The sequence below is a fragment of the Trachinotus anak genome, unplaced genomic scaffold (assembly GCF_046630095.1).
Source record: "Trachinotus anak isolate AG129_WGS33_773 ecotype Australia unplaced genomic scaffold, CSIRO_AGI_Tana_v1 ptg000013l, whole genome shotgun sequence".
Classification (NCBI taxonomy): Eukaryota; Metazoa; Chordata; class Actinopteri; order Carangiformes; family Carangidae; genus Trachinotus; species Trachinotus anak.
In genome coordinates this window covers 17,800,404-17,828,314 of record NW_027273864.1, presented here as the reverse complement: position 1 = coordinate 17,828,314, position 27,911 = coordinate 17,800,404, and the positions used below count along the sequence as shown (strand labels likewise).

General features: G+C 39.5%; 1 protein-coding gene across 6 annotated transcripts; it reads right to left on the bottom strand.

Annotated features, from left to right (window-relative positions):
* Positions 1 to 1,038: 1,038 nt before the first annotated feature.
* On the bottom strand, positions 1,039 to 26,607 carry LOC139630208 (sodium-coupled neutral amino acid transporter 3-like). 6 transcript variants are annotated; one of them, XM_071493406.1, is made up of 18 exons: positions 26,085 to 26,606; positions 25,591 to 25,791; positions 16,580 to 16,772; positions 16,174 to 16,194; positions 15,914 to 15,995; positions 15,685 to 15,800; positions 13,081 to 13,154; positions 12,560 to 12,652; positions 11,568 to 11,649; positions 8,165 to 8,247; positions 7,133 to 7,191; positions 6,655 to 6,831; positions 6,445 to 6,524; positions 6,254 to 6,354; positions 5,522 to 5,646; positions 5,285 to 5,429; positions 4,166 to 4,269; positions 1,039 to 4,042 (listed from the first exon to the last, which is right to left on the bottom strand). In XM_071493406.1, the coding sequence occupies exons 3-18, from the start codon at positions 16,681 to 16,683 to the stop codon at positions 3,938 to 3,940; spliced, it is 1,551 nt and encodes a 516-aa protein (XP_071349507.1). In that variant the 5' UTR covers positions 16,684 to 16,772; positions 25,591 to 25,791; positions 26,085 to 26,606; the 3' UTR covers positions 1,039 to 3,937. The 6 variants fall into 6 exon arrangements, with proteins under 6 accessions (XP_071349507.1, XP_071349505.1, XP_071349506.1 ...); XM_071493404.1 differs by lacking the exon at positions 25,591 to 25,791 and adding an exon at positions 19,424 to 20,754; XM_071493405.1 differs by lacking the exon at positions 25,591 to 25,791 and adding an exon at positions 19,424 to 20,751.
* Between the last annotated feature and the right edge of the window lie 1,304 nt (positions 26,608 to 27,911).

Below are 27,911 nucleotides of genomic sequence, written 5' to 3'. Positions count from 1 at the left end.
ACTCTTAAAGGAAGGGAGTAATAAAAAGAAAATAATCTGAAATTTAAAAAATTACAGTAAAAAGAACAGTTACTTTAATTATTACCATCATAGATACATAAATAAATGTGATCCTCTGACTGAGCAGGAGACATACTTTTATGGGAAATTATTCATCCCATACAGGAGGAAAGCTGATTTTGTTTTTTGCCTTTTAAAACTGTTTCCTCCATCCTTCAGCCATGACAACGCTGTTTCATTTGGGGTCATTTTTCAATTGCATCTGGACTCTGTGGTCCTAAGGTGAGGTCATAGGCTATATTTAGTCTTGTTTCCATTTGTAAAGCACAGTATTATGCTGATAACATGTCATATCTATTGAGGCTCCAGTGTACTGGAGTTACATAATGATGCTGTTAAATGCAATATGTTTCATTGCTAATTCAGCTCTAATGTGCTATTTAAATGTTGCTCACTCATCATTGCAGGGATTTTCTTCCTCCGATAGGTAGCTGGACATATTCTGTACACAGATATTAGCAGTGAATTTCAGATCAGAGTGTCAGAAATAAATTAGCATATGTCTTGTCTGCAGTTTTGACTGAAACAAATCTAAATCAATTCGTTTTGCTGTTACACTAAAGAGCTGCAGTTTGTTGACATAACAAGGTCAGCAGTCAGGGATCACAATGACCTCAAGTTCAGGTTTAGTGTGTTTTGGTAAACACTGTTTAGTCATGGCAGAAATTATAATGACATTGACCAGGTATAGACCAACTCTTGCTTTCAAACCATGTACAAAAGCATGTATGTGTGTGTGTGTGTGTGTGTGTGTGTGTATGCGTGTGTGTGTGTGTCTTTCAGGGGGTATATTCATGAGATCAGCTGTTTAAATGTCTGTTAAGTGCAGAAAATCAATTAAATTTTAAATTAAACACACAGAAAAATTCCAAATGGCTGATTTGTTCATTTGCACTTAAACTCAATAACCAGAAATATGTGCTGTTTAAATCAGAATTAGTTTCAGTGAAGGGGGAAATGATGACAACAGAAACAATGTAAAAACATCTACAATTATTTTATTGCCAAACTAAAACTGTCCCTGCTATTTACACTTTACAAGCTACTGTAAATATGCATCACAAATATAAAAGGTTCACATTTATATACATTATTTATATAAAGCCACATCTTATTCAACAAAATTCATATACCTTATTATTTACTTATAGTTGTGTCATTTCATAGATTTATATCTTGAAAAACAGCTATAATAAAATACCAAATAGATTTGTTTAGGTACATGAAAAATGCATATTGAATATGTTGTGCCTGGTATTAAAACTGTGGTACCTGTTTAAAAGTTAAAGCCATTTTAAAGCAGTAGGTAGGTGGTTATTTTGGCGTGATGAATAAAAACTCTGTTCACAAAACTAACCCTTCATTTACACCACAACAGCCAATGCAAATAACCGTGGAAAAACAAGGGACGGAGGTCAATAAGTGTATCAAATATTTCTCCTGTTCTTCATAATTTGTCCCTAAACCATCTTGATCAGGAATCCGAACTGCTAAATAAACACAAAATAGAGGGATACATAAATAAAATTAGAGAAGTGATGATTTACATAGGACTTCTCTGAAGCCGGAGAGTTGTGATACAATATAAAACCTTCTTTGGCTACAAGTATTTGTCATGGCATTTCTCTGAGTTGTTGAAGTTCAAACTTTGCATCGTTTTAAAACTTAATTTTAAATCTTAAGTTAACTAGTGATATATATTTCATTATAAAGAATTGTTCCTGTACTCTGTAAAAAAAAAAAAAAGTTTGTCAGTGCTATTATGCGACACAAAATCAGTTTGAAGAACTACAAATATCTGAAGTATTCATCCACAAACCTCTAAATTAACCTCAGATTTAATGTGTCACTGCACTGACTGAACATCACTGCAACGACGTTTAAAACATTAATTGTTGTCACAACTTTTAAGAAGGGCTTCGTAACACTAATATAACACTATAATAATTATAGCACAGAGTGAGACTTCAATACACGTCACTATAAGATGTCAATTGTACAGTACCGCAATAACATCAATGTATGACAGTGTAAGCAGTTCACTATACCACCTACAGGACGGACAGGACATAACAACATGCAAAACATTAACCTCAAGTCTAAATATTCAACAAGTGTGAAAGTAGATCAGAATATTCCACAGTACAACACAGATGTTACAGCAGAACTACAACAGATTCATACATCTTCAAATTAAGAAAATGTACTTGATAAACTCTGCCAGACCCACCAGTGGGTTTATCTCTCCAAATTCATTTTGCTTGGCCAGGCGTTGATCAAACCCTCAAAGTTCAATTTAAAAGGTTGGGTCACCCAAATTCCAATGATATATTTTCTATCTCACCTTTGTAAGTAAGTGGTGTCTAGCCAACATTGTTTTGGTTTTGTTTACATAAGTTTAGCAATTGGTCCATTGCTCATGTGTTCACATATTCCAAACTCTCTGCATAGCCAAATATTATATTATTATCTATTATTTATCCTTTTTTAAGCATTTGATATTGACATTTTGCTGTTTCATTTTATTTTTTTTTTGTACTGTCCACTTTGCTGCTGTAACACTGCACATTTCCCCACCGTGGGGCTAATACAGGACCATCTTATCTTAAATACCATATTTTCCTCACTTACTAAACACATGTGAGAAAAATTGCAATGAAGTGTTGGGACATGTAGATACAGAGTATGTGATATTATCATATCATATGGAAAAGGTAATTTCCATAATAAAGGGAAAATAATCAAGAATCATAGAGGTTTATGAGCAAGACTAAGAGGTGAACTGTCTGGGTATACTTGAACTCTGCTTAGTTTATATTCAGGGTCACAGTTTGGCATATTTGTGCTAAAAGTTTTACAAAGGGAGGTATCAAATCTTTAAGTCAAGCTCTTTCTATTTTGTCAAACGTTCAAAGTATTGTCCATGTGTAATACCTTCTATTAACTACATACTGTAAGCTAAAACAAAAACTAAAAACATACATAGTATTTTTGGATCATTAATTTCATCATATACAATAGTTAAATAGAGTACATTTGAAATTAAAAACACAGTTATAGTAGCTAAATAAATATACACTCCTGTTTATACTGTATGTTTGTGTGCTGTTCCAAATGCAGAAAGGCACCAGGGTTTGTGAGGAAATTGTTGATTTGTGCATATGGAACAAAAACTTAGACTGTATGATACTACACTACGTAACAACTCTCGGCAATTGACAGATCATGAAAATAAAATGTTGTCTGTGCTTTAAGGCTTTAAAGCACTTTTTGTCTTATATTACATGATGATGAACAGTTCAGAGTGCTGCCGGTTCAGGATGAGTCCTGTTATGTGCGTCTCATGGAAAATAATTAATATATGTTGAAAAACTAACTTCTGAGTGATGTAGCAAGCTCCTATGTATATCTTGATATCTTCCTGTCTCCAGCCTAAAAGACAATCATACCAACTTTTTTTCTATACAGTACCAGCTGCAGCTGTTTGTGTGTAAATAAAGAGGAAGCAACAGGAAAGGACCATTTCACCATCGTGAATGTGGATGCGCAAACAGATGGCGATAAAAAAAGACCCTGTTCAGTCCCAATTATTCATATAAATTACATTATCATTGCACTACGTTAAACTGAACAATTGAACTTTGTTATGAAAGGATTTCATTCAAATATGTGTTAAGTTACAGTCAAAAAGTTAATTCAACTTGGATTAGTCGAAGCGTGATTCCAACCCACATACAGTACAGTATATTACTGTTACAAACCCCAGGCTGTGTGCTGGCCAGCCCTGTAGTGTGTATCCACTAAGGTGGTAGTGCCGCCTTTACACTGACCAGTTCTTTTACCCCATTTCCTAAGCCCACACCCACTGAAGCAGCCTCTAGTGGCCTCCTGCAGCATGGCCGCTCCCCGTTGTCCAGTCGATGAATATGAAGCTCAGACTCATTACCATGAAGGAGACGCCCAAAGCAGCAAAACAGACGGCCTAAGAATGAGGGGAAAACACACCAGTAATACAGAAGCTTAATTATGAAGAACTCCGGTATGTAAAATATATCACGAAAAGTGGTATATGAAGGACTACATGACAAAGCTTCTAATGGCTCACCAGTATCTTAGGAACGGAGTTCATGGGTTCGTCATCTTTGGGGACGATGCGGATGTAGAAAACAGCAGGGAAGATGAAAATGAGGCAGGGAGCCGACGTGGCACCTGAAAGCGGAAAGAGGAAGGACTGGTCAAAACTCTTCCTTTGAAAACACAAAGAGCTGCCTTATGCATTCTCCTGTGAGTAAAAACAATTACACAAAACAACAACAAAAAAATTCCAGAAGGCTTGCTTGGCAAATTAAATTTTCACTCAGATTTTTGAAATATCTTTTCGTCTCTGCTTTTCACCTGTTTTTTGACATAAATAAACAAAACAGAAGTTGTTGCAACCTCCACATATTGCGTCATCTGACAGTGTGAGCTGTAATTGTATGTCTATATATATTTATGTGTATTCAGGTAAACTCTGTATGTACCTCCACATGTGTACTTAAATGCACCATTGCTTTGAAGATGTCCTTGGCAGTCCTTTAACTTAGATCTTTTCAACTTTCACCTCTAACCTATGAAACGTTGCCTCCAATCTGAGGACAGAACATGACAATAATATTGACACAGGACGTCAGTTTGTCCGTGAACAAACATGCACTAATCATGTTTTTTAGTTTTGCTTTTAATGGCCTGACACATACTGACAGTGCAATGTCACATAGGAGGTTTCAGTCTGTAAACAGACACAGAATAAGTAACCAGCGATCACACTGTATGTAGAGTATAACCTCTTTTAAGTTTTCTCTGCCACTAAATGTGGTTTCTTTCTAGGACCAGGTGGTGGTTATTGTCGCTGGACAAGAGCGTCTGCCATCGCTGTCTTTATAATACAAAAGGTTATAATATGGCCTCTGAGCAGCGCAACATCTACAGAGCAGATTGGAGGCTGCAGTGAGTTGCTACTGGAAAGTGGCAAGACGGGCCAGGGCTAGCTTGTTAGCCTGCTATCTGCAGTAGAGAGCAAGTGTGTGATAAAGGCAAGAGTTGACATAGGCGTTGCCTTTCACAAATGGAAACAGTCAAGGAATGAAAATGAATACTGAACACAGGCTGGTAAGTAAACAGCCTTTGATGCTAATGTTGGCTATGTAGCAAGACAAAAAGCTCCCATAAGTTTTAAACTAACCAATGATGCCGAAGATGCCCAGAATGTTTGGAGCAAATATCACCAGCATGTTGATAAGGGTGAGCAGAATGAGAGCAATGGCAATGTGACGCAACCAGTTGAAAGCCTTGGTGGGGAATAACATGTGCTGGATGGCTCTACGCACCTGTGGACAGACACAAACAGAACATTTACTGAGGAAATAATACCACACTATAAGATTCACTGAGCACTGATGCAAATGAACGACAGACTTACAGGGAACAACACAATAGGGACGGTCAGTGTGACAGCAGTGAGGACGGCCACTCGCACACACAGGATCAAAGTGTCATAAGGATCAATCCGGCTGTAAGTGTGCAGCAGTTCAGGCTCCACTTTGTCTGCAGGAATATGAAGAGAACATATTTTTATTAATACATGTAAATGTCACTCAGGAATGACTTCTGGCACTGGACAGCATCATTATAAAAACAGTCACCACAAGAGGGAGCTTTAATTCCATGAGCAGAAAAAAAAAAATGTAACCATTGACTAGGGAATTCATAAAACAATGACTTTTTCCTCTGAAAATAGTGATTAAATATTTAATCAATTTGCTGCTACTGTACTTGCCAGAAAAAATGTTACAGTAAAATAAAAGATTTCTCTGTAACACTGACATAAAGAAATCTCAACTAAAATCACAAATAACAGCTGAAGTATAAAAGAGCCCCTGTTCATCATAATATCGGGTCCTGTAGATTTTCCTTATATGCCGAAGTTATTTTCATTTCTCTAATATAATTTTTGAACCGTAGTGGCCTCTCTTTTCTAAAAAGCATCTCTCACTTCTACTGCTTCTGAGCCAAACAGTATTCCTTTTGCGTTTTAGTGTATCTTTTCACAATAAGAAATATTGATCTCATTTTGGGCATAAATAATTTCTAATCATCTACTTATACTGCAAACACAAACTCTCAGTCAAGTGACCCGGACAGCTGTTCTCACCATAAAATGTTAGGTAGCCAAAGAGGGCTGCTAGAAAGTACATGCTGTACATGACAAAGATGGAGATGTTGGACACCTTCTGCATCTTCTTCTTTGTTGGACTGAAATCAGAGACAGTTGAACGTTATGTGAATGCCACATTCTCCACTGACACGCTATCAAATATTGCAGGTTACAGAGGGATGTCTCACTTGCGAAGCTCGGTGTAAATGGGCAGGACCTCAGGGTGGCATACAAAGGCAAAAGCCAAGATGGGGATGGTGTATGCTGTCTGTGAAGAAACACATAAACCAAGCCTCTCAAAATAAATGTGGAAACTCAGTCTTACGAGCACACCTAGAGGACTCAGTGTTCGAAAACGATCCAGGTATGAAAACTGTATTTTCACTTCAGCCGCCCACCTGTGAGTTGATGGTGAACATGCGTGGGGAGCAGTGAGAGTCATCATCATCAGCGTGAACCACACCATTGGTGTACTCGTGGCCGTGGCTTGAGACGTTCACGCTGAGGTGGGCAGCGGTGCTGTTGGCTGAGAACTCCTCGAACGGGCAGGGAATCTGAAACTTCTTATAGATAACCTGCAGAGAGATGCAAAAGGAGGGAAGAAAATCAGGGATATAATCAAAGAAAGGATCAGATTAGTGTGACTCAGCCTCTAAGTACTTCGGTTTTACTCCCAACCTTTGATGTCAGTAAGCAGCTCTTAAATTCGCCTTATCAAACATAGCCACATACCACTGAAAATAGAGACGAGTGTGGGAAAGAGACGAGGGTGGGAAAGCAAGTAACATATGTGCCAAGATGACGTGCCAGAACAAATGAGGCTCCTTGTGAAGAGTCACACTGGTGATGTGCGCTATGTGAGCTGGACCAACTTACTGCGCTGAGAAAGAACACCATGCAGCTGAGAGAAAATCCACTGGTATAACCAAGGTAACCTGAAAAGACAGAGAACAAGATAGTCAATGTGACAGCTTCTCAAATTGAGCTAATCCTTTTGGTCTTCACGTGTTGTTTGGGACTATAGAAGCTTTATTAGTTACACAAGAAGTCTAGAAGGTTTATGTTCAGAAGATTTCCTACTGCTCCATAAATGAGGCTTGTGCAAAAACATCCCTAAAATTCCCTGTTTGAAAGACCTCACAGCAGTATGAGATCAGAAAGAGCATGTTCACTTCATGTTGTAGTGAGTAGCTCAGAATGGAATCGAGAGTCTCTGGGAAAAAAAAAAAGATGTCTAATTGGGCACCTGCTGTTTCCAGTGCCAGCGGTGGGATAAAACACAGTAATGACTTGACTTTGAGGGAAATGTTCCATCAAAATGCTATTATGTAAGCTGGCTCAAGGTCAAAAGAAAGCATATCTTCACTAAAGACAGAAAATGGCAAATGCATGAGTTAGATAAGCGGGCTGCAGTAAAATGTAAAATGCTTTGAAATGCAGAGGACAAGAGCCAAACTCGAATGCGTGAACGAAAGCTTAAGGGTCTAAAAGTGGGGTGAGGCAGCCTCTTAACCCATAAAGTGACCCAGTAAGTCAAATTTTTTGATGTAGTGGGCATTCAGGCCCTGTATAAAAACAATACAAAGGCTGCATTGGCAGGAGTGTGTTGTGTTTTTTTGAATGTGACCTAATTTTGATCTAGTGAGTCATCATCATTTTAACTTAGCATTACAATTTGGACCATGAGTGTTTTTATTTTTGTCATTGCTAACTTTTCATATTTTGTTTTGGGGTTTTTTGTGCCCTGCTTGCTGCTTGAGACCATTAAGAGTCTAAAAGGTTATATGCCTCTTTTGCATCTGTTACAACAGATCCTTTGTGTTAGATTCAGATGTCTCAAAATAAATGTTGGGCAGATGACAACTGGCAGAAATGCCAGAGAACATGTACAAGTGTTGTGTTACTCACCAAGTTGCTTCATTAAAGCCAGGGGCAGGATGATACTGGCAGAGACCATGATGACCAGGTAGTTTCCATTCAAGTACCACAGACTGTTTGGAGAAAAGTCTAGTTTACTTTGGTGAGCTCAATATTTCAAACACTGGCACAGAGACACAGTACAAAGAGAGACACAGACGAAAATAGACTGGAGAATGAGATGGTGAGAAATTGTTTTAGGCATTTCATAAAACTGTTGGCACTGCTTTTTCTAAAATCACCTAGTCTGAGAGCGCTTGTTTGAATATCAACATGTTGTGAAAAATCTACTGGGCCAAGTGGTTGGTGTGTTGCGTTTTGATAGGACAACAGCAACCTGCTGGGAACCTCATTGGCCTCAAGATTGTGGAAAAAAAAAAACTGTCTGCTTATGTTGCTCTTGACAGTAGCACTGGAATAGACTGTTACATAACTCGTGATGTATGTGACAGTTCACAGTAGCAGAAAAGGACGAGCCTACACAACGCAAGGCACCGAAGAAGTCATCTCTGTCCTTAATATCCTGTTTCTCAACTCATATTACAACATAGAGCCATCTGAAAACACTTCAATCTGAAAGGCATTGCTTAAAAGGCTTTGGATCAAGGCCAAGAAACATATGAGGATGGAATGACACATCCAATCATAACCCTGCTTCCCCTTCAATCCAATGGGGGACCTTGTTGCTGTATCACCGTGTGCTATATGCGGGCACCACACATATCCTCCCATTAAACAAACATCCTGTGAATGCCCCTTATAAAACATAGCTCCCTCGTATAACCTAAATAGCCGACACGACATGCATACGTGTGTTCTTAACACATGCGGACATGTTGGTGGTGGGAAGCAGTTCCACGTCATTGCGTTCTGTGTCGATATGTCACAGTGACCTACTCCTGTACTACAGGAAGAACATCAGATATTTCACCAGCTACAACATTATTGTTTATAGTAAACAGACGGTATGTGATTAAGCAGCTTGTTTATTGTCATGTAAACAGAAGATTTGTTTCAGTCCTTGAGATTGACGACCGCCAGTTTACTCAATGGAGTATAAAAGACAAATTTCCCCTTGCGTGTCTCTCTCAGGAAAACATACATCCAGGAGCAAAGACCATAAATCTTAAACATCAGGAGCTTTACACCTGAGAAGACCGCCAGCAACACGGAGTTTATAGGAATGACTGTCAAACTGTAAAGGTTATTGTGCCCTACAGCCCCTTTTTAAGCTGCTAAGCCTGATATTCTTAACCGCCTGAATGAGACACCACCAGCTGGATCAGCTGTCTGCCACGGCCCTACAGGCTGTAACATACGAGACCGGCAGTGTCTCTTCCTTGAAAGCATGGGAAGTCGCACATTTCACAGGTCACGCCCTCTTTGGACTTCTTGTCAGTAGGTCATTTCTGATGATCGTCTTTCACTTGTCGCTACAGTGAATCCAAAGCTGTTTAGGGAAGTCAAATCTCACGACTGCTGAGACCAGTCCAAGTCCAGTTCAACTTACTGAGGACAAGCACAGGTCACACTGCAAGTCACGCATATGAACATTTTTCCTGTGAAACATGTGTTAATACATTGCTGATGCTGAGTATTTGCAATGCATAGGCCTCATAATGAAATATTTAAGCTTTGTGGCTATGAAGGCCTGTGTGGCACTGTATTTCTTTTTTTTTATTCTATAAAATTTTACAAGATCAATGATATTGGCCTGTGATATTATGTTGTTAATTAATAATATATTAATTATTTAAAACTTTTTTTATTTTAAACTGTAAAAAGTCCCAATATGCACATAACTTGATCACAATTTTTTAATGACTAAATTTAGGGGATCCTAATGTGGTAATGTTAAAAACGAAACATCAGTCTCAATTTTTTTAAATTCTCAAATATCAGTATCGGTATGTCTGTGATGGCATCAAATATCAATTACACTCTGGTCTTGGTGGAGTCAAGTCTCAGAGTGGCCTCTAAGTCTCATTTTTATGACCTCAGTCTGACTCAAGTTCAAGTCTGAAGCCTACAGCTCTCAGATCCTTTCCCTGTGTGACCGAGCAAAGACTCCACTGCAAACTGTATATTTCACCTGATAATCCTGATGCATACGCCGTAAGAAATGTGTCCATGTAATGCATGTGTACATCTTCGTCTATTGCTAGAAACCATTTTTTATCTTCCCTCAGGCAATCTTAAGTGAAAGGTACTTGTCTGTCCATCCGCTACACATCATAGCAAACACATGGCTGTCTATATTTAGAGAGCCACAGGTGATAAATAAAGCCACAGCCCCACCACCGGCCCCTCATTCCACTGTGCCCTCCTGACGCCACGGATTTGAACAGCAAGAGGTACATCAAGTGGAAATGAACAGTGTGTGTCTCGGTTGTTGAGAGCTGGCCCTGAGCTGACCTGTCCTTATGCACCGGCCTCGGAATTTGGCACCCATGTTACACCACCTGCTGCTGTCATTAGTGTGTGTGTGCGTGTGTGTGTGTGTGAGAGAGAGAGAGAGAGACAGAGACAGAGAGAGCCAGGAAGTGGGAGTGGGAGCCATAATATTTAAAACGATTTTGATTGTAGCTGAGCTTTTGACCCTGACATTAATACACACAAAGACAGATATAAGTATATGAGTTTATCCCGATCCAAAACTGATCAGTGATAAAGGCTAATGTCATGCCCTTCAGAAAGCACAGGCCCTCATGTACGACTTATCGTAAGGGTATGGTAAGAAACTGGAGAGACAAGAGCAGTAACACGATGGAGAGACAGGTCAGCCCACAACCTTAGTTGAATATCCGGTATCGACACTGTTTATTGTGTATTGCATTGAATGTAAGAGCTCTAAGAGGGCTGTCTGGATGTTTAGCCCCAATATGTAAAACACAAGGTTACTGACATATCTGAAAACTTTATCTTCCAGGCCTGAGATGTTTTAAAAGGAAAGTGGCTGCGGTCGCCGCAATTCCTTCTGAGCACAAGGTTTGTTTTTAGATTTCAGCAGGCAGCTGGAATCCGCCTCAGTCCTCCATGGCCTTATGCAGAGTGTCTGTGGAATGACTGTGACGTGAACAGCGCTTGCCTCCACAAGCTGGGGGTTTATGTTGTGTGTATACATAACTGACAGATACCCGACTGGAAACACCCACCCCCCACCCCTTCACCTAGGTTGCTCAGCCAATTACAAGCTGCCATTCTCATCACACCCCCACACTGTCTGAATCAATGAATAGTGCAAACTGACATATTCACTGCCCACAAAGACTGCCAAGCCTCTTGACCCTGCATACAGTGTCTGAGATCTGGGCCAACAGCAGGCAGGAATCATGTGCCTTCAACAAGCGCCACAGGGATGTTGTTGTTGAAGTGCATCAGTCATAATACTCACTCGGAGTTGGGATCTGCCTTCAGGAAGGCTTGGATGACCAGCGGTAACTCAGATTTAACAATGTACAGGTAGCTGGACATAGCTGTAACAAGAGGAGACAGAGGAAATGTGAAAATGCGTGGCTGAGTGCTAGTACGCTGGCAAACTGGACAAACAAACATGTCACATGAACACTTTTCACACTGTGCTTGTTTAAGTGACGGAGCTGAAGCTACTACTGAGGTGTTGAGGTCATGATCTCTATATTCTTCATGGGAATTTCAGTCATTTCAGCTACTTTCAGGCTTTTAGGACAAAAAAGACAAATATCCCCATCAGAATTTTATTGCTTTGACACAGCGTGAAAACAGTTGTAAAAGCTTAAATGATTAGTCAGTCAATCAAGCAAAAGAAAATTTATTTCCAACAATTTTGATCATTTAACTGTTTCTGTAATTTTTCAGGCAGCAATACCAAGCATTATGGAGTTCTAGCTTCTCCAATGTGAGGATTTGTTGCTTTTCTCAGTTTTATGTGGACAGTAAATTGACTGTCTTTGGCTTTTGCACTGTTGGTTGAAAAAAACAAGCGATTCGTTGACATCCTCTTGGGCTTTAGTGAAATGTGATATTTCTGACATGAAAAATGATGCACTCAGTCTCTGAGCACTGCAAATTTAACCCATTGTGCTGCAGAATTAACGTAATGACAGTCTAATGTGTGTCAACAAAAATTTGCTGGTGTGAGTGGGAGCAAGTCTTGTTAATGCCCAAACCCCTGGGTATGCAGCTGTTTACCAACAGGTCTCCTGGTCTTTGCTCTTAATATGAACCAATATACTTAGAGAGATATATGACATAGGACGAAAGCCAGTAATACTAGAGGTTTAGGTGAATATGGTGTGTGATGAATCCATTTAATGGTGTGTAAATCATGTTTTCTGCCACAGGGAGCTTGCAGACAGGTGACATATTGGTGACCACATTACCCACGCAGTCACAGTGGCTCCTCACCTCCAATATTCTGCAGGGTAATTGCTATACCAGCAGCCATTTTTCCAGGAGTGCCAAAGGCTCTGTACCCCAGCTGTTCATAAGCTCGAATTCCTGTAAATAGATTACAAACAATACTTTTCACCTTTCCTGAGACATCCCTTTGAGTAACACAACAAGAAACAAACAAAAAAAAAGACTAAAAAATAATGTGTTTGGTGGGTGAAGAATTGTGTCATTTTCACAGTTTAATATTTGTCTACACACTACAAAATTTACTACACACCAGACCATAGAATAAACGCACTCAATTTAATTTCCCGTCTTAAATTAGAGAAACTAAGTGGACTGAGAAACTAGACAATAATTTAATTATAACTGCCTTACTTACTGCTATAGTGAGTGTTCTTAAACCAGTGAAATATAATTATTGTTATATTTCTTTTTCACTAAAGTCAACATGTCATTTTCATTCATTAGTGTAACTTTATAACGCAGAGGGGTTGTACTGTTTCTCTACAAAAGGCTTGGACAAGGCTTACCCACAATGCCAGAGGATTTAAGCAGCAGATGAATGGAGTAGGATGACAGGGCTGCCACTGCAGTCAGAAGAAATCTAAGACACAATACAAAAGGGAAAATAATATACTACTGTTATACCACTGTGTACATGTCAGCCTTATAAATTGTGCATTCTTTGGATTGCAAGCCTGGCATTCCTTCATTTGCATTAGATTGTCTACATTCATGTTGTGTCTTTGCATGGCATTTTGAAGCTGATGCTGCTCATTGCTTCAAAATGTTAATTGTAACACTGTAACACAAAATCAACAGTTGAAACAAACAATAAACACAAAACAAGAGAAAGCATTCTTGACACAGTAAGTCTATTGAAATAAAAGAATATAAATGTACTCCATTGATGAAGGTCAATAGTGTTACACAAGGATGAAAATGCTATTTCCCATAACCCCTTTGTCTTCTGAGTTGCAGAGGTCCTCCTACAGGGGCACAGAGCCCTGGGTAAGGGCTCTCAGGTCAGCATTCCTGAAGAGTCAGAGGGTGATCTCAAATCCATCACCTTTCTCAGACCTTTTCCCAGTATTTCTGTACACTCTTGAATTTCTTGTAGCCACAACTGAAGCGAGAATCTTTATGGATGGAGATCGAGGCCTGAGATCCCACTGAACAGTAACTAGCGCTGTCACAAAGGCTTTGTCAACTATCTGATCTCCATCAGCTCACAAACTAGTGTTTATTTGTGTCTGTTAGAAAAACCACATTTGACGCCTTGTCTAAATGAAGAGGTATCCTTCTCTGGATGCTGACACCCTGGTGAAATATTCAGCAAGGCGCCTGGCTTTTCATAACTGCTCTATTTCTGTGTCATGCTGGAAATATGCTGAGGAGGTCTGAGAATGTCTATTTGTATCGGATCAAGATGTCTCGGAGGCAACAAAGAACAAACGTCAAAGCAAACCTGTATACAAATTCAGATGTATGAACATGTAATTTAAAAAAAAAGTTGCACATGTTCTTAATAGAATGTGTCAAAACAACTATGGAGTCAACTAGGAAGCCCGAATCAATGCTTACTTACATATTTCACTTCTAATCAAGTGCTCATATAGACATATGAAGGTCACAAGATTGTTTCTCCTGAAAAGCACATAAATATTCAAGCTCATGTGCATAGAAAGCTCTTTTGTTTTCTTTCTAGGAAGTATGCTTTTTAAATTCCTTGTAACAAGAGTCACATGACTTTTAATTCCATATAAATCCAGGATTAAACAGATTTTTTAAAAAGTAGACTGAATTTTATGTAAGGTTATATGAAAGGTGTTGTTCAGGGAATATAGAAAAAACACAAAGAAAGTAAGATACAGTATAATAAAATTGGTTCATTATACAGGTCTTTAATACTAATTGTCATATTGTCTGTCTCAATAGACAAAAATAGAGGCTATATCTTAAACTTGATGAAACAGTTGGGTATTAAAAAACCTTTATATCAAAATAAAATGGCCTATAAGCTTTCGATAGTCTTTGCTAACCTTTGCCACAGCTCCACATGTAAGCTCTAATCTCTCCAAAGAGAAGTCACAGCCTCATGTCTTCACATGTTTTAGTCAGAATATTTAGTACATGTTGTACATACTTGGCTTTTTGAAGAATAATAATAAAGGGGTATTTAGCATTAGTGGCATTTTTCAATTATATTTACATCCAATCATGCAGAAGGGTTATATCCTTTCACCTACAGGCTGATCCTGCAGTTTTTCCACAGCTCACATCTGTGTTTTGTGGGTCTTATAACAGGAGGGAGGGATGCCCCACTGTGTGTTGGCTTTACCTGTAAGTGGTTAGGGTTTTGGTAAACTTTGATATGTAAGTGCTGTTTATTGTATGTCATGTTTGACGTAAGTGGTCATGATCTTGATGACTGGGAATCTTCAGATTGCTTTGAAAGCTCATTTAAATGTAACCGAGATGTCTCTTGCTTCTCCTCCTACTTAGCAATCACTCAGTTACAGAAGTCACCACCTATATATAGTTATAACATCCCTGACCTAATTCCTAGCAGAAATTTCATAAGAGGAACTATTCTTTGAAAGCTCTAGCGTCTGACTCCCTATTTCCACAGGTAAAGCTAATGCTGACGCCATTCTCTATTCCAATCGTGCTACTTGCTCTCTGCAGCTACACAAACGAAAACTACATGACCAAGGATACCAGAGTTATAGTCTGACAGCAGACGTCAGCACGGAGCAGAGTTAACTAAATAAGCAATCCAGCTGCCTCACACAGGGTCTGGAGCTGGGTTATTCTGGGCTGTGTCCTTTCCGGGGTCTCTATGTGGCAATGAGGGAGGGGATGAGAGCATGAGCAAAATGGCATGAATAGAGGAGAGTATATCATGGTACATGACATGTTACCAGAAACTAATTAGCACTGCCTTGGCACTTGACCGCACCACCAGTGCAGCCCACTCCCAGAAAGTACATTAGAGATACTCAGGACCTCATAGTGCTTTTGGCAACTATTTACTTTTTATTTTACCACTTTTTAAATTGTATTTAACCACTAACAGTCTCCACCTTTCATTGGAGTAGCACTGCTATAGCGAAATATACTTATCTACTCACAAGAAGAGGAGTATGCCAGTGTTGGCCATGGCATAGGCCAATCCCAGGATTCCACTGCCCATTATAGCATTACCCAGGTTGAAGACAGACATGCCAAAAGAGGTCTTTCCTTCAAACTGTTGGAAAAAAAACCGAACAAGAGCATACAGAATCTCAAACTTATTTTAACTGGAAAACATAATGCTCTTTCTGTTGTTTCACATCTGTAAACATAGGATTTTACACTCACATCTGTGAAGCGTATAGGTTTCTTTCCATCTGCACTGGGCAAAAATTCCTCATTCTCCAGTCCTCCATCAGGATCATCAAATCTAAGGGGGGAAATTCATACCTGTTGGTTGATTGTCTCTCTATCTCCCTCCAAAAACTGTACACATATCTGCTGCAGATAGTAATCAAAATCACATGCTTCAGTGTTTTTGCATTATTATATGCATGAAAACAAATATGCAGAGGAAAAACCCCTCATACAAATCTGCACAGACATACCTGACCGTTTGAGTGCCATTTCTGTATAACGATCCACCCGATGAGGCGAGCACAAAACAAAGGTAAACATGCATTTAAAAAAGCAAAGATTATGCAGGAAGTAAGTCATACTGTATGTCGCTCACCACATCCACCCCCTGATTAAATGAATGGACCCTCTTATTACAGCAACAAAGGCACAGATACATAAATCTGTCAAAAACTAAACTGTTTTTAGCTTTTTTAAATTAAACTTAAAAATCAGTTGTTTTACTTCAAATAATCCAGGATGTGGTTTTCACACAAGTATAACTAGTACAGAAAGTCAAAAGGACTTTAACACATGCTGTGTTAAATGCCATTACCAGTCTATAAGCAACAAAGAGCAGCCATTCATCTGTGTGCGGAACAATGGGAGAATACTCACTGATCCTCCTCTAGCAGCGTCTTCATTGGCACACTCATGTCGTCCCCGAGGTCGTGATTTTTCCCGTTGGATAAGATGTTCATCTCTGACTGAGCAGGTTCCATGATCCACCTTGTGACAGATTTTTATTTTTTTTTGGCTTGTATGTGTTCAACGAAGATGATCCTTTAAAGTCACTCAGTGTCTTGAATACCTAGAGCAGAGGCAGAAAAGACATGAATCACAAACATACAGATGTGTGGGTTTGTTTAAGATACCTTCCATTGAAAGTGACTGTTTAAAGGCCCTGAAAACATATTTTCTAAGCTTCTTATTATGGAACATGACATCCTATTTAAGTTTTATGCCAAAGTAAAACAGATGAAACATTTCTGCCTCTTTTGTTTTTTCCTCTCACTGGTTTGAAGTGGCTGCCACGGGGTTGGGTAAAGCTGATGTAAAACAATTTGCATGAACTTATCAGCATCTGTGGTGTTGTTTCCAGACCGCTGTCGATCAAATCTGACCAAATAACGGCCACACGGTCCTAATGATGTAGATTAGCAGGATGTTTGAGTCAGAAACTCTTACGAAATAACACCAAAAAATGTTTTTAACTTTGAAATCCTGCATTTATTGAATATTTAATATTTTAAAGAAATACATTTTTGAAGCACATTATTTAATAATTAATATAATCAAATACAGCTGTTATTACATTATCACATTAGTATGTGCCCATATATGTGTGTGAGTGTGTGTGTGTGTGTATTTGTGTGTGTATATATATATACACAAGTATATATCAGAAAGAAAAAACTTTTTTTTCTGAAAAAAAATTCTGATTGTAATTTAAAAAAAGATTTTATATAGTGTCATACAGTGTTGCAGTGTCTGTTAGCTCTTGTGATATTGTACTGACATGTCAGGTTTCTGAAATTGTGGAATCAATGACAGACGTCACGAATCCTTCTATTCAATATTTATCTGTGAAACTGTGCAGCGATGACTCACTTCTACTGTTGACACAGTGACTTCCAACACCCAAGACCTGACCTCATTCGTTCACTCATTCAGTTCATTCACTGAAACTTCTGCTGCACATACACTGACATGAACAGCACACACCGACATGCTGTAGCTGTAAATGATCACAGGCTGAGATAAAATGCTGGAAATGATGACAAAATTTCTCTGTGCTTTTCCAGAACTTCAGCACTGAGCAAGGCAAACAAGTCCAAAGCACAAGGTCAAAGGTCAAGATCTATTTGAGTTTTTTTGGTTTTTGTTTGCTCTTGTCCTTTGTGTGGTTCAAGTCACAAGCCTGCGGATTTTCAGCGCTACTGCTGAGGTCCCACACAATGACACAGCAGTCTTTATATACAGTATAAGTACAACAAAATATCAAATCACTCACAACAAGGATCCCTTAAATTAGTGAGAAGGCAGTCTGCAAAACAGTAATTACTGTAATACGATAAATATATATATGAACAGTGTTTTTCCTTAATGAGTTGGGGGTTCTCTGCAGCCATGGTTTGAAAACAGAAGTGGTACAGCCACATTTGTTGCTTGGGAAAGTATTGATTAAAAACTAAGAAGTTGTCATAGCCCACCATGACCCCAATGAATCCTCTTCACTATTTCACGCAAAGAGACAATGGTGCGTTGTTCGCTGTTTCCGCTGTGACCACTGTACAGCAGCTCAATTGTGTTCACAGTGTCTTCTCTGCCAGAAGATCACTGTTACTGCTATTCATACTGTGCAGTTGAAGAGGGTCATTGACACCATGCCACTGCGGTTACAAAAGAAACCTGAGAGGAGTAAAACAAAGTCACACCGCATGATACTCCACACAATAATCAGGTACAGTGGCCTATAAAGGAATGAATAATTGAACCCCTATAAAAAAAAATTAAGCTCTAAATCTGTATCTTATTTAAACATATGAACAGCTAACCTCAGCGAAACCTTACATTGCTTCATCTATAGAGACATTTTATTTACCCTGAGGTAACATGTCCCTTAACGTCACTACAAATGTAAAAGTCCTTGATGTCAGTGCTTCCTGTTGCAACACACAACTTCGATAATGGCAATTTCCAGAGAGGTGAGACTGATCTTATAAATTACAAATAGGAAGATTAAAACATTTTTTAAGAAAGTGCATATTGTGCCACTGGAGCCCAGGGTGAGTCCAATCTCTGCTTTTGTTGATGAACAACTAGAAAACAGAGGATCTGAGCTTATTCTTGCCCACAGCAACACCCTGGAGCCACTGCATTTACAGTAAATACAGTAGGAGGCCCATTATTGAGTCTCACAATCTTGACATTTTTCCACCCATATGATGACTGTTTTGTTTTACTGTACATTTGTACTTATACTTCATTTATGTCAATGGTGGTTTATGTTTGCAAACACGCTGTGCCTCACATGACCTTTTAAAAACATTTGTGAAGAAAAGTAGGTGAAATTTGATAAGCATTATTCTTTTTTTTCTTATGCTCAGTATAATTAATGTTTAGGTTATCAGAATGTATTGTTGACACTTTCAGTATTCTGAAGACTTTAATTTTATTAGACAGTGAGAAATGTCTTCTTTTTGAAATCGCAGAAAAGCCAAATCTAACATTGACACACAAAAGTACATAACTTGAAAAAAGACTTCTAGTTAATTATTTCCAATTAATTGCTAGATAATCTTTTAATCAGAGCACAGTGATAATATAATCTAATATAAAGTATGTGGACAATGAAGTCTCCAACAATGAATAATGATCATCTGTTACAGTTCTCTGTAAAAGTATCAAGGTACAACAGCCATAAGTAAATTCAGACCAACTATACCACGTGTGTCTTACCAAAATCTAAAACCTGGTGTGTTTGGGGTTGTGATCTTGCATGGCTCTCCACTTCCACCGATTCTGGAGGACGCATGCAGTCAATCAGCAGCATTGATACAGAACTGACAGAACTGAGACACTGCAGAGACATCGGACATGTACCGACCAAGGACAGAACAACTCTGAGATTAGGTAGCTGTATGCAAAATTAGTTCTTTAAACAGACATGGTGCGGCTACTATTTCTGCTGCGTAATTTCATCTGGTGATGGGTGAATGGCAGGCCAGACAGTTTAACCATATGTGCATCTCTAAACATGTCCATCAGGATGACCCAGGGCAGCTTGTTAAGAGACTTGACAGATGTGGTTTATGAAGTGATTTTTGTTCTGCTGCTATGTCCTTATTCTACACTTTCTCACTGAAACACATCTTTCCTACTAACTGGATTATAGCATTTTAATGGTATAATGTAATTATTTTTTATCAATAAATCCAAACGAAAAAACAGATTAGCTTGATGCTCAAAGTGTGACTAGTAATACCAGGTACCAGGCAAGTTGTTGCAGTGTAAATGTATCATGTAGTAAGCGTGACTCTTTAACACCATATTTGTGCAAACTCTGGTGCGAAGGAAGGGACATTAATTTATTGTTTGTGGCAACGGCAAAAGGTGCAAAGGTTAGGGATGAAAATAACATTTGATATTGCTCCTTCTGATTGACCTCTCTGCACGCGTCTCTGTATCCTGGGTGACTTTCCTGCTGGAAAAATGGTTCTCCTTTGTACCTTAGCCATGAAAACGTATTCAAGTGCATGTCTGTACATCTCTGTACATGAAGACTGATCTCTGTCTATCTCAGAAAATGCCTGAGCACATGGTCTTCTACTGAGCACCAGAGGGGTCACCTTACACGTTTACACTCTACTGGAGCCCCCAGTGAGTTCTGTTACGTAACAAATCAGCCATGAAGGGGCATGGGAGTGAAAAGTTCCACTCCGAGTGACCGGACTTAACATGACATTTGAAATGTTTGAACAGGTGGGCAGGTGAATAATGATTAGCTGTTTGAGTTTTTTTTTTTTTTTTTTTTCCATTGAAGTGAGAGAGCAGCTATTTATAAAACATTTTACTCTTAAAGAACTGTAGCTGCTGCATTCTCAACAATTATTTCCCATCTCTTTTTGTGCCAGCTGGGCATGAAACCGGCAGAGGCACGGGACAAGTGGGGGGCAGTGGGTGAGCACATGTAGATGAGGAGATGCCCATGTGGTGGTGTATCAGGAACAGGCACGAGGTTCAGCCAAGAGCGCCTGGCAGCACCAGCTCATCCTCAGCCACGTGCTCTGCTGGGGACAGAGGAACACATGCTCATGTCCTGCGATATCGGCCACCACCTGAATTACATATTCTACTCTGGGGTAATGCAGGCTTTGATTATGGTAAATTTTTCATGAATTACATCTTTTTTTAAATGCTCCAAATAACTTTTAACAGTTGAAATGAACAATCACTGAAGCAATTTTTTTTGAGAAGCCTATTTTTTGAGTAATTGCCATGAAATGATCCTTACATGCAACTGATTACAAAATGTATAGTTATTTTGGCAAAAAGGTAAATAATTACTCTTTAATTCACAACTCAGCGTATAAACTAGTTCATTACTAGCCCTCCCTTTCCATGCTATTAAGCTAGATTAATAATGGTGTTTTCAAGTACAGTAAAAAGTAAAATGTAACAACAATTGATTGAACACCCATATATTAATATTCTAAAATAGCTATAATGTTCAGCAAATTATTTGAGCCTTTTTGACTAGAAAATCAACACACATTCTCTATGGTCAACAAGGCACAACTTTCAAAATATATTGTAACTATGGTTGGTTAAACATTAGAAAAAAGGTATTATATACAACATTGGGCCTGCATGATCATTTTCACTTCATTTTCCACGAATGCAGATGTTGAAATATCCACAACAAAAGACATGACCTGTGACATTCATGCTAAAATGGACATTAGCTCCCTGCATCACCTCCCTGTTTCCAAGCAGTGTGATGCATGACAGAACACACATAATGATTAAACTAAATCACAAGTCAGCTCCTGGGCCAGAGGCAAAACATGCATTTTCAACAGAGGAATCGTATTCACAACACAATTCAGTTTAATCTACAGGACACGCTTCATTGCTGTTCTTAAATGCTGTTAATTAATTTTACATAGCAAAGCTTGGCAAATTAGGGTACATGGTAAATGTAAGTGATTCCTGTGTCCACAATGTTCAAGTGTAAAAAACTCTGCAATCTACAAGACAAACGTAAGAGTAAGATTTAGAAATAGGACCAAAATCTGACATATTAGAAGAAATCAATCAAACTGCAAAAAAAGTCATTCATCTATACCATGTGCAGTAAACAGTTTCTGACTGTATTGAATTTACTTTTGCATTGATCTTTGTATGGATGCTTCGTCCTGTGAAAAAGTTTCCCCTGACTTTTGAATACAAAATCAAAGGTATCCTCTGTTATACTCTACAGTAAATACAATATAAAAAATATCAAATCTGTCAAATCACTGTGTGTTTGGTGTCTCATTTGCAAGAGCATGAGCTATAACTGTATAGTAAGGTGCAGTACACAGCGGCTCAGGGAGACATGGTCACTGCAGCCTTGACTAAAGGCTGTAATGAATTGAGAAGAGGGCACATGACAGTCAGGCAATATCCAATGTAATAAAAGTCAAAAAACAGTTAAATACAACATCATCTCAGCCCACTAAGATCTCCACAGAACGATGGCAATGTGTATTTACACACAGGCTGTCACCTCACGCCTCATTCTTCTGACTCCTTCTCACACACAGACTGACTGAATCGTTAAAGGGATTGTAAAAAGGAAGCAGCACTTCTGGAGTGCACAAAGGGAGCCAAGACATAATTTAACATGCTGTTTTACAAGCGGCCAACACAATCTGTGTTTACACAAGGATTTAGCTGAGAATATTAAGCTCAGCTCTCATTTAAAAGATGATTTGCAGAGCAACATCAAACTGCCCGACAATCCTCCCATTGCTGCACTGTGGTGGCAGGGGTGGTGTAAGCTGGACCGCTAAAATCTGCCTTTCATGAAGCAACTACAGAGGTAAGTGCACCACTTACTTTTTCCTTTGATAAACATGGGTATGACCAAACATCCACGTGCCATTAAAGGTTTAGTCCCAACCACAGCAGCCCGGGTTCCTGTGGCACTTTGCTGCACGACATCCCCTCTCTCTCTCTCCCTGAATTTCCTGTCTCTCTCTCACTGTGGATATTTAAATGAAAGCATAAACGCCCAGTAGGAAAAAAAAAAAAGGAATAAAAAAAACATGCCTTATGGCCCACTACTGTTTTGATTCTCTCTCCGCCCTCATGTCTTCATTTGGCCGGAGAGGGTGTCTTCACTGAAAATGCTTTTTAAATATTACACCTGCAATAACAGTAAACTAAACAATGAGGTGAAATTTTGCCATAAAGCTCTGTAAAGCTGAGGGGCGCTACAGATTCAGGTGATAATTCTCTGTAAATTCAATACTACCAGCAACCCCTCTCACGTTGTCACATTGTTCTCACATTTTTATTAGAGATCATAGCTGCTTCAAGGTGAGTAGCTATCTGCCTGTTGCTGCTTTACGTATTTCTTATTGTTCCATTGTTCAAAACCTGAGACTTGACTGTTCTTATTTTTGAATCCAAGGTGAAGACAAGTCTTTAGGAGAGCCTGACCAATGTTGTAGAACTTAACTGCCAACCTTCAATGTATGCTAGAGTTTGTAGCTCGCCAAGTATATAGTGATTTGTTTCTTGTGAGCGTTCAAATACAATGACACGTGGCTCTCTGTGGAATTTTCAAGGCAGCATACATTAGCTTGAGAGTATATGTTTTGGCACTGATTATTCCAGAGGGAACAAATTCGTGGGAGTTTTAGTGCCATTTTTTAAACAAAGAACCACAAAGCATAAAGGAAAAAAGTTTGAACTTGATGATGAACAACAGATATAAATTGTTGGGACAACCCCCCCCCCCCCCAAAAAAAACCACAACAACAACAAACTAAATCTTTAATGTCAAAGGGCCTTGAGGGAAAACATTTTACCTTCAAACTCCTCTCAGAGGATTAGATCTGTTCACTCACAGCCACAGGTATATACCTAAATATATGAATCCGTTTGAATACACACTATCAACAAAGGACGATGACTTTCCAATGACTTCAATATAAATAGACAACAGCACATGATAGGGTCAGGCTCAACCCCACAGATTATGAGCCCCATGACAACGATAATAATAACCTCTGGAGTGGCTGATACTTAACACTTGGGCTGACGCAGATATTCACAGGTCTCTTCAGAGTGACAGAAGAACACAGCTGGCTGCTTCCCACATAGATAAAACATCGGCCCCCACACACCGTGCGTGCACCTGTCCGGCTCCTGCTCAAACTCCCAGCACATGCTGAGGTCAGTGACCGCAGACAGGCTTATCTGCCCATTCTCCGCTGTGATGAACCCAGCATGGAAACCCATGTAGGGTGTTAGTGTTTAGATAGGGGCCAAAGTCAAAAACGAGCCCCCTCACCCACGCTAGCTTGAATACACAGAGAGAAGTTCTCTAGACTGTCTGTCTGTATCCCAGAATTGGATTCAAAGTTTTCAATCTTACTGGTAATCTTTTTATACAATACTTCACATCAGGTAGTTCCACAGTTTTCCACAGTTGATCACTAGGTGCCGTCTTCATTTAAGTAACGAGGAGTTAAGTGCTTCGCTGCGCGCCATCTGACCAGTAGAGGCACGGGAGCGCTCACATCTGCACAGCAACTTCTTTGGAGGACAGTTAGAGATTGAAACTAGCAACCTGCAACAAGCTTGGAAACTTTTTCAGCCTTTAACATATAAGAGCCATAATACTGGCTCCAAAAGACTACAGTGTTTCACCCTCTTCCTACAAAATATCTATTCTAAAGTCATGAGTTAGACACAATAAAAAATGTCTAAACTTGACGTATGATTATGATTATAACTGTGGAAACTGCAGAAATTGCATAGGCTACAGTAAAGCAACAGTCTAACATCACTTTTAAAGGGATAGTTCCCTTTAGAGAATAATTATATAATTAATGCAAGAATGTAGCACTGTATTGAAACGTGAAAATAACCAGGACTCCAACTGAAGATTACTTTTCACTATGGATTAATCTGCGGATTATCTTCTTGATTGGTCAGTTTATCATTTGCTCCAGGAAATATCTATAAATTGATCCTTGACCCAGCTTGTTTTGTTTTACCAATAGTCCAAAAACAAACAAAAAAAAAACCCAGATGTTCAGTTTACTGTCATATGAGACAAAAGAAGCAGCAAATCCTGACAACAAAGAAGCTGGAACCAGCGAATGATGAAAGTTTTGCTTAAAAGACAAAACTGGTCGCTGGTATAACAGTATAACAGGGGAATATTAAATACAAAACCCACACAGACTGCTCAAAGAAAAATTCAAAACAACTACATATTTAGGTAAGTAAACCAAAAAAAAAAAGAAAAATGTCACTCACACGGACTCCTGGAAAAAAGTGCAGAAAGAAAACTTCTCATGACCAAAATCCACTATTGTCAGACACAATATCACATGTGAGGGGCTCAGTGTTACTCACTGAGGCTGGTGATGTGCAGCATTCAGTTCCCACACAGGGCGCTCTACCTCCACATGGGTATATTTAGCCCGCAATAACAAAGGCAAGGAGCTTTAAGAGGCTGCTGCTGGTTGTTAAAGCTGCTGCTGTTTGTATTGTTCACATCTGAACGCAGAGTGAACCTGTTGTCGCCGTGTGATCGGCTGCTATTCAGAGAAAAGCGCTCCGTCGGATATGGTTCTGAGGGCAGGAAGAGCACGGCTGTACTCGGTGTCATGTGGCTTGGACACATGAAGGTGTAGGCTGAGAAAACTAAAGGAAAATGTCTCACAGTTACAACCGAGGGATTTTTTTTTTTTTTTTTAAATGGCCCCGACTTCATATCGATTATTCAGTTTGATTATCTATCAACTCAAGCTTGGAAACGTTTGGAAACACTCTGACAAAAACAAAAAGTCTAGCTGTCTAATACACATGTCGTCATTCATCCAACATCCAACTTGTTTTACCTGTTGCAAGGCGACTTTCACTTTAACTTTCAGACTCATCCAACGCGTACTGAGAAAGATTCAAACCCCAACATGAGTCGGAGCCACAATAGATGCACGACAATCTGTCACTGACTCCTTGAGGCACATGGTCGTGACATCTGGACTTGGCGCTCACTGCAGGGGGACCAAACATGCTGTTCTTTCTTTATCGATCACCCCCTAATAGGAAACAAAGCCATATGCCTCACTATAGTGTGCCATGGGCTCATATAGGATACAAAGATTCATAATAGCTATGGGTTTTCACTCTTCTCCCACTGGCTCTGTGTGTGGTCGAAAAAAAAAAAAAAGCCCTAACCCTAACCCATGGCCCACTCCTTCCAAGGTTTTAAAAAGCATTTAAGTACAAACATCACGTCAAACACAGCCGCGTCATATCTGAAAGCAAAGCAAGTTTCTTTTTCATGATTGAAGGCATATACCTGATTTTTTTTTTTTTTTTTAAGTCTTACCAAAGGCTCTCGTCACGAAGCTTTTCAGGTTAATTCCTCCGGTGAGTGGGAATAATTTGGATGATCAATGTCTCTTTCTCCTTTCCTGTTGTCTTTCTCTCAGAGGTCGCTGTAGCGTCTATCTACATTTGTGGGGATTTACGCGCACTGGGACCGTCGCTCTCCAGGCCAGCAGCTACAACACGCGTTTGAGAAATGGTCGGCATTGTAAAAGACTCTTGAGCTCAATTGTGGGGGTCGCACTAGGTCCGCCTCCTTTGCAACCCCCCCCCCCCTCACATTACCAATAGCTGCACCGATCGCGGTTTCAGCCCCTGGTCTCGCAGTAGGTGTTGGTGAGAGCAGGGACGGCGACAGTCACGCTGCTCAGGTCCTTGGCACGAGCAGTTTGCGCGTAAAGGGCATCGCAGCCGGTCCGGCTCCGCACGACGCCGCCCGAATATAGTCAGCAAATCAAAGAGCTGCCATTATCATCATCGTCCCATCGCTGGCGTGGGTCACACTTTTCTGGACTTGGTTGCGGGCATTTCAGTCGACATTTAGAAACAGGAAATTACACAGTAAAAATGTAGTACTGGCTGCATTCCTTTGTGGTGATGGATATGGGATGGTGCAGATGTGAATTAGCCAACTTAAGGATATCTACAACTGAAATGTCACTGTATCTGTAGCCGTGTTGACATTAGAATAGAATGGAGCAGAACTGTGTGGGAGATGGTCTTTAGCCCATTAAATATGGTACCAAAAAAAAAAAAAAAAATACTGAGGCTCAAAACACACTGCACTAGTAAGATATAAATACAATTAAGATATAAAACATTACAACATAAAATAAACACTTTGAAGATTTGCAACTTTCACTGGATTAGTCTGATGTTTAAGCTCATGGTGTCATACTGAACATGTCATGCTGTCATGTCATGAGAGCAGACACGGAAAGTTACAAGATGTTACAATATTACAGTTGTAGCTCCAAGATCCCAGAACTTTTAGCGGCCTCTAGAGGCCACACTTGCTTTTTGAAGTTTGAGGACACACGGGTTTTAAAGTTAGACAAGTTCAACAGTCCAGGGGGCCTATTGCTTGTGTCTGCTGCAACTAAAAATAAAACCAGCCTTTGATTTACACAGACATTGATCCCTGACCTCTGAGAGACAGACCGAGACAAAACTGATGACTTGAATCTGAAGGCAAAATCAATTTAAAAACGCCAGTATTAATGAGGAAACACTGTTGATCCCGGGGTTAATGTGTGATAATATTTCTGATTGCAGGGTTGCTAATTAGTGGTTCTTTGTAAGACTAATGCAACTAGATAGACAGGGATGGTGGCTGGACAACTGAGCATGCCGTCGTATATGCATATGAATATGTCTATTACACCAGTAGCTATGGGCGGCCATAGTGTAGCATAAGCAGATACAATATCGATATAAGGCGTGGCTGAGCAGTTTGCTTTGGTGGGGTAAGATTCAAATACAGTTTAAATCTGAAGTAACTGATTTCTTAGCCACAGGACAAGCTGTGAATACAACATTGACATATTAGCATCCATTAAGTTCATGTGGCAAAAAGTTGCCTATTTACAGATCTAGCAGACACAGAGCGGCATTATCTTCTATTTGTGTTGGTGCCCCCCTGACATCAAGTCCAATATCCTCTCGTCTTTTAGCTCTGTTTTGGTCTCCACCAACTCCCGAGTGAACTATCTGAATCTTAAGCAGCTATCCTCTATTTTAGTTAATTACAAAGTTTGTGTACCATTTTCTACTGGGCAGGTCGCATACAGTTAGCTCTCAAACTATTTTGTTGAAAACAGTTGTATGC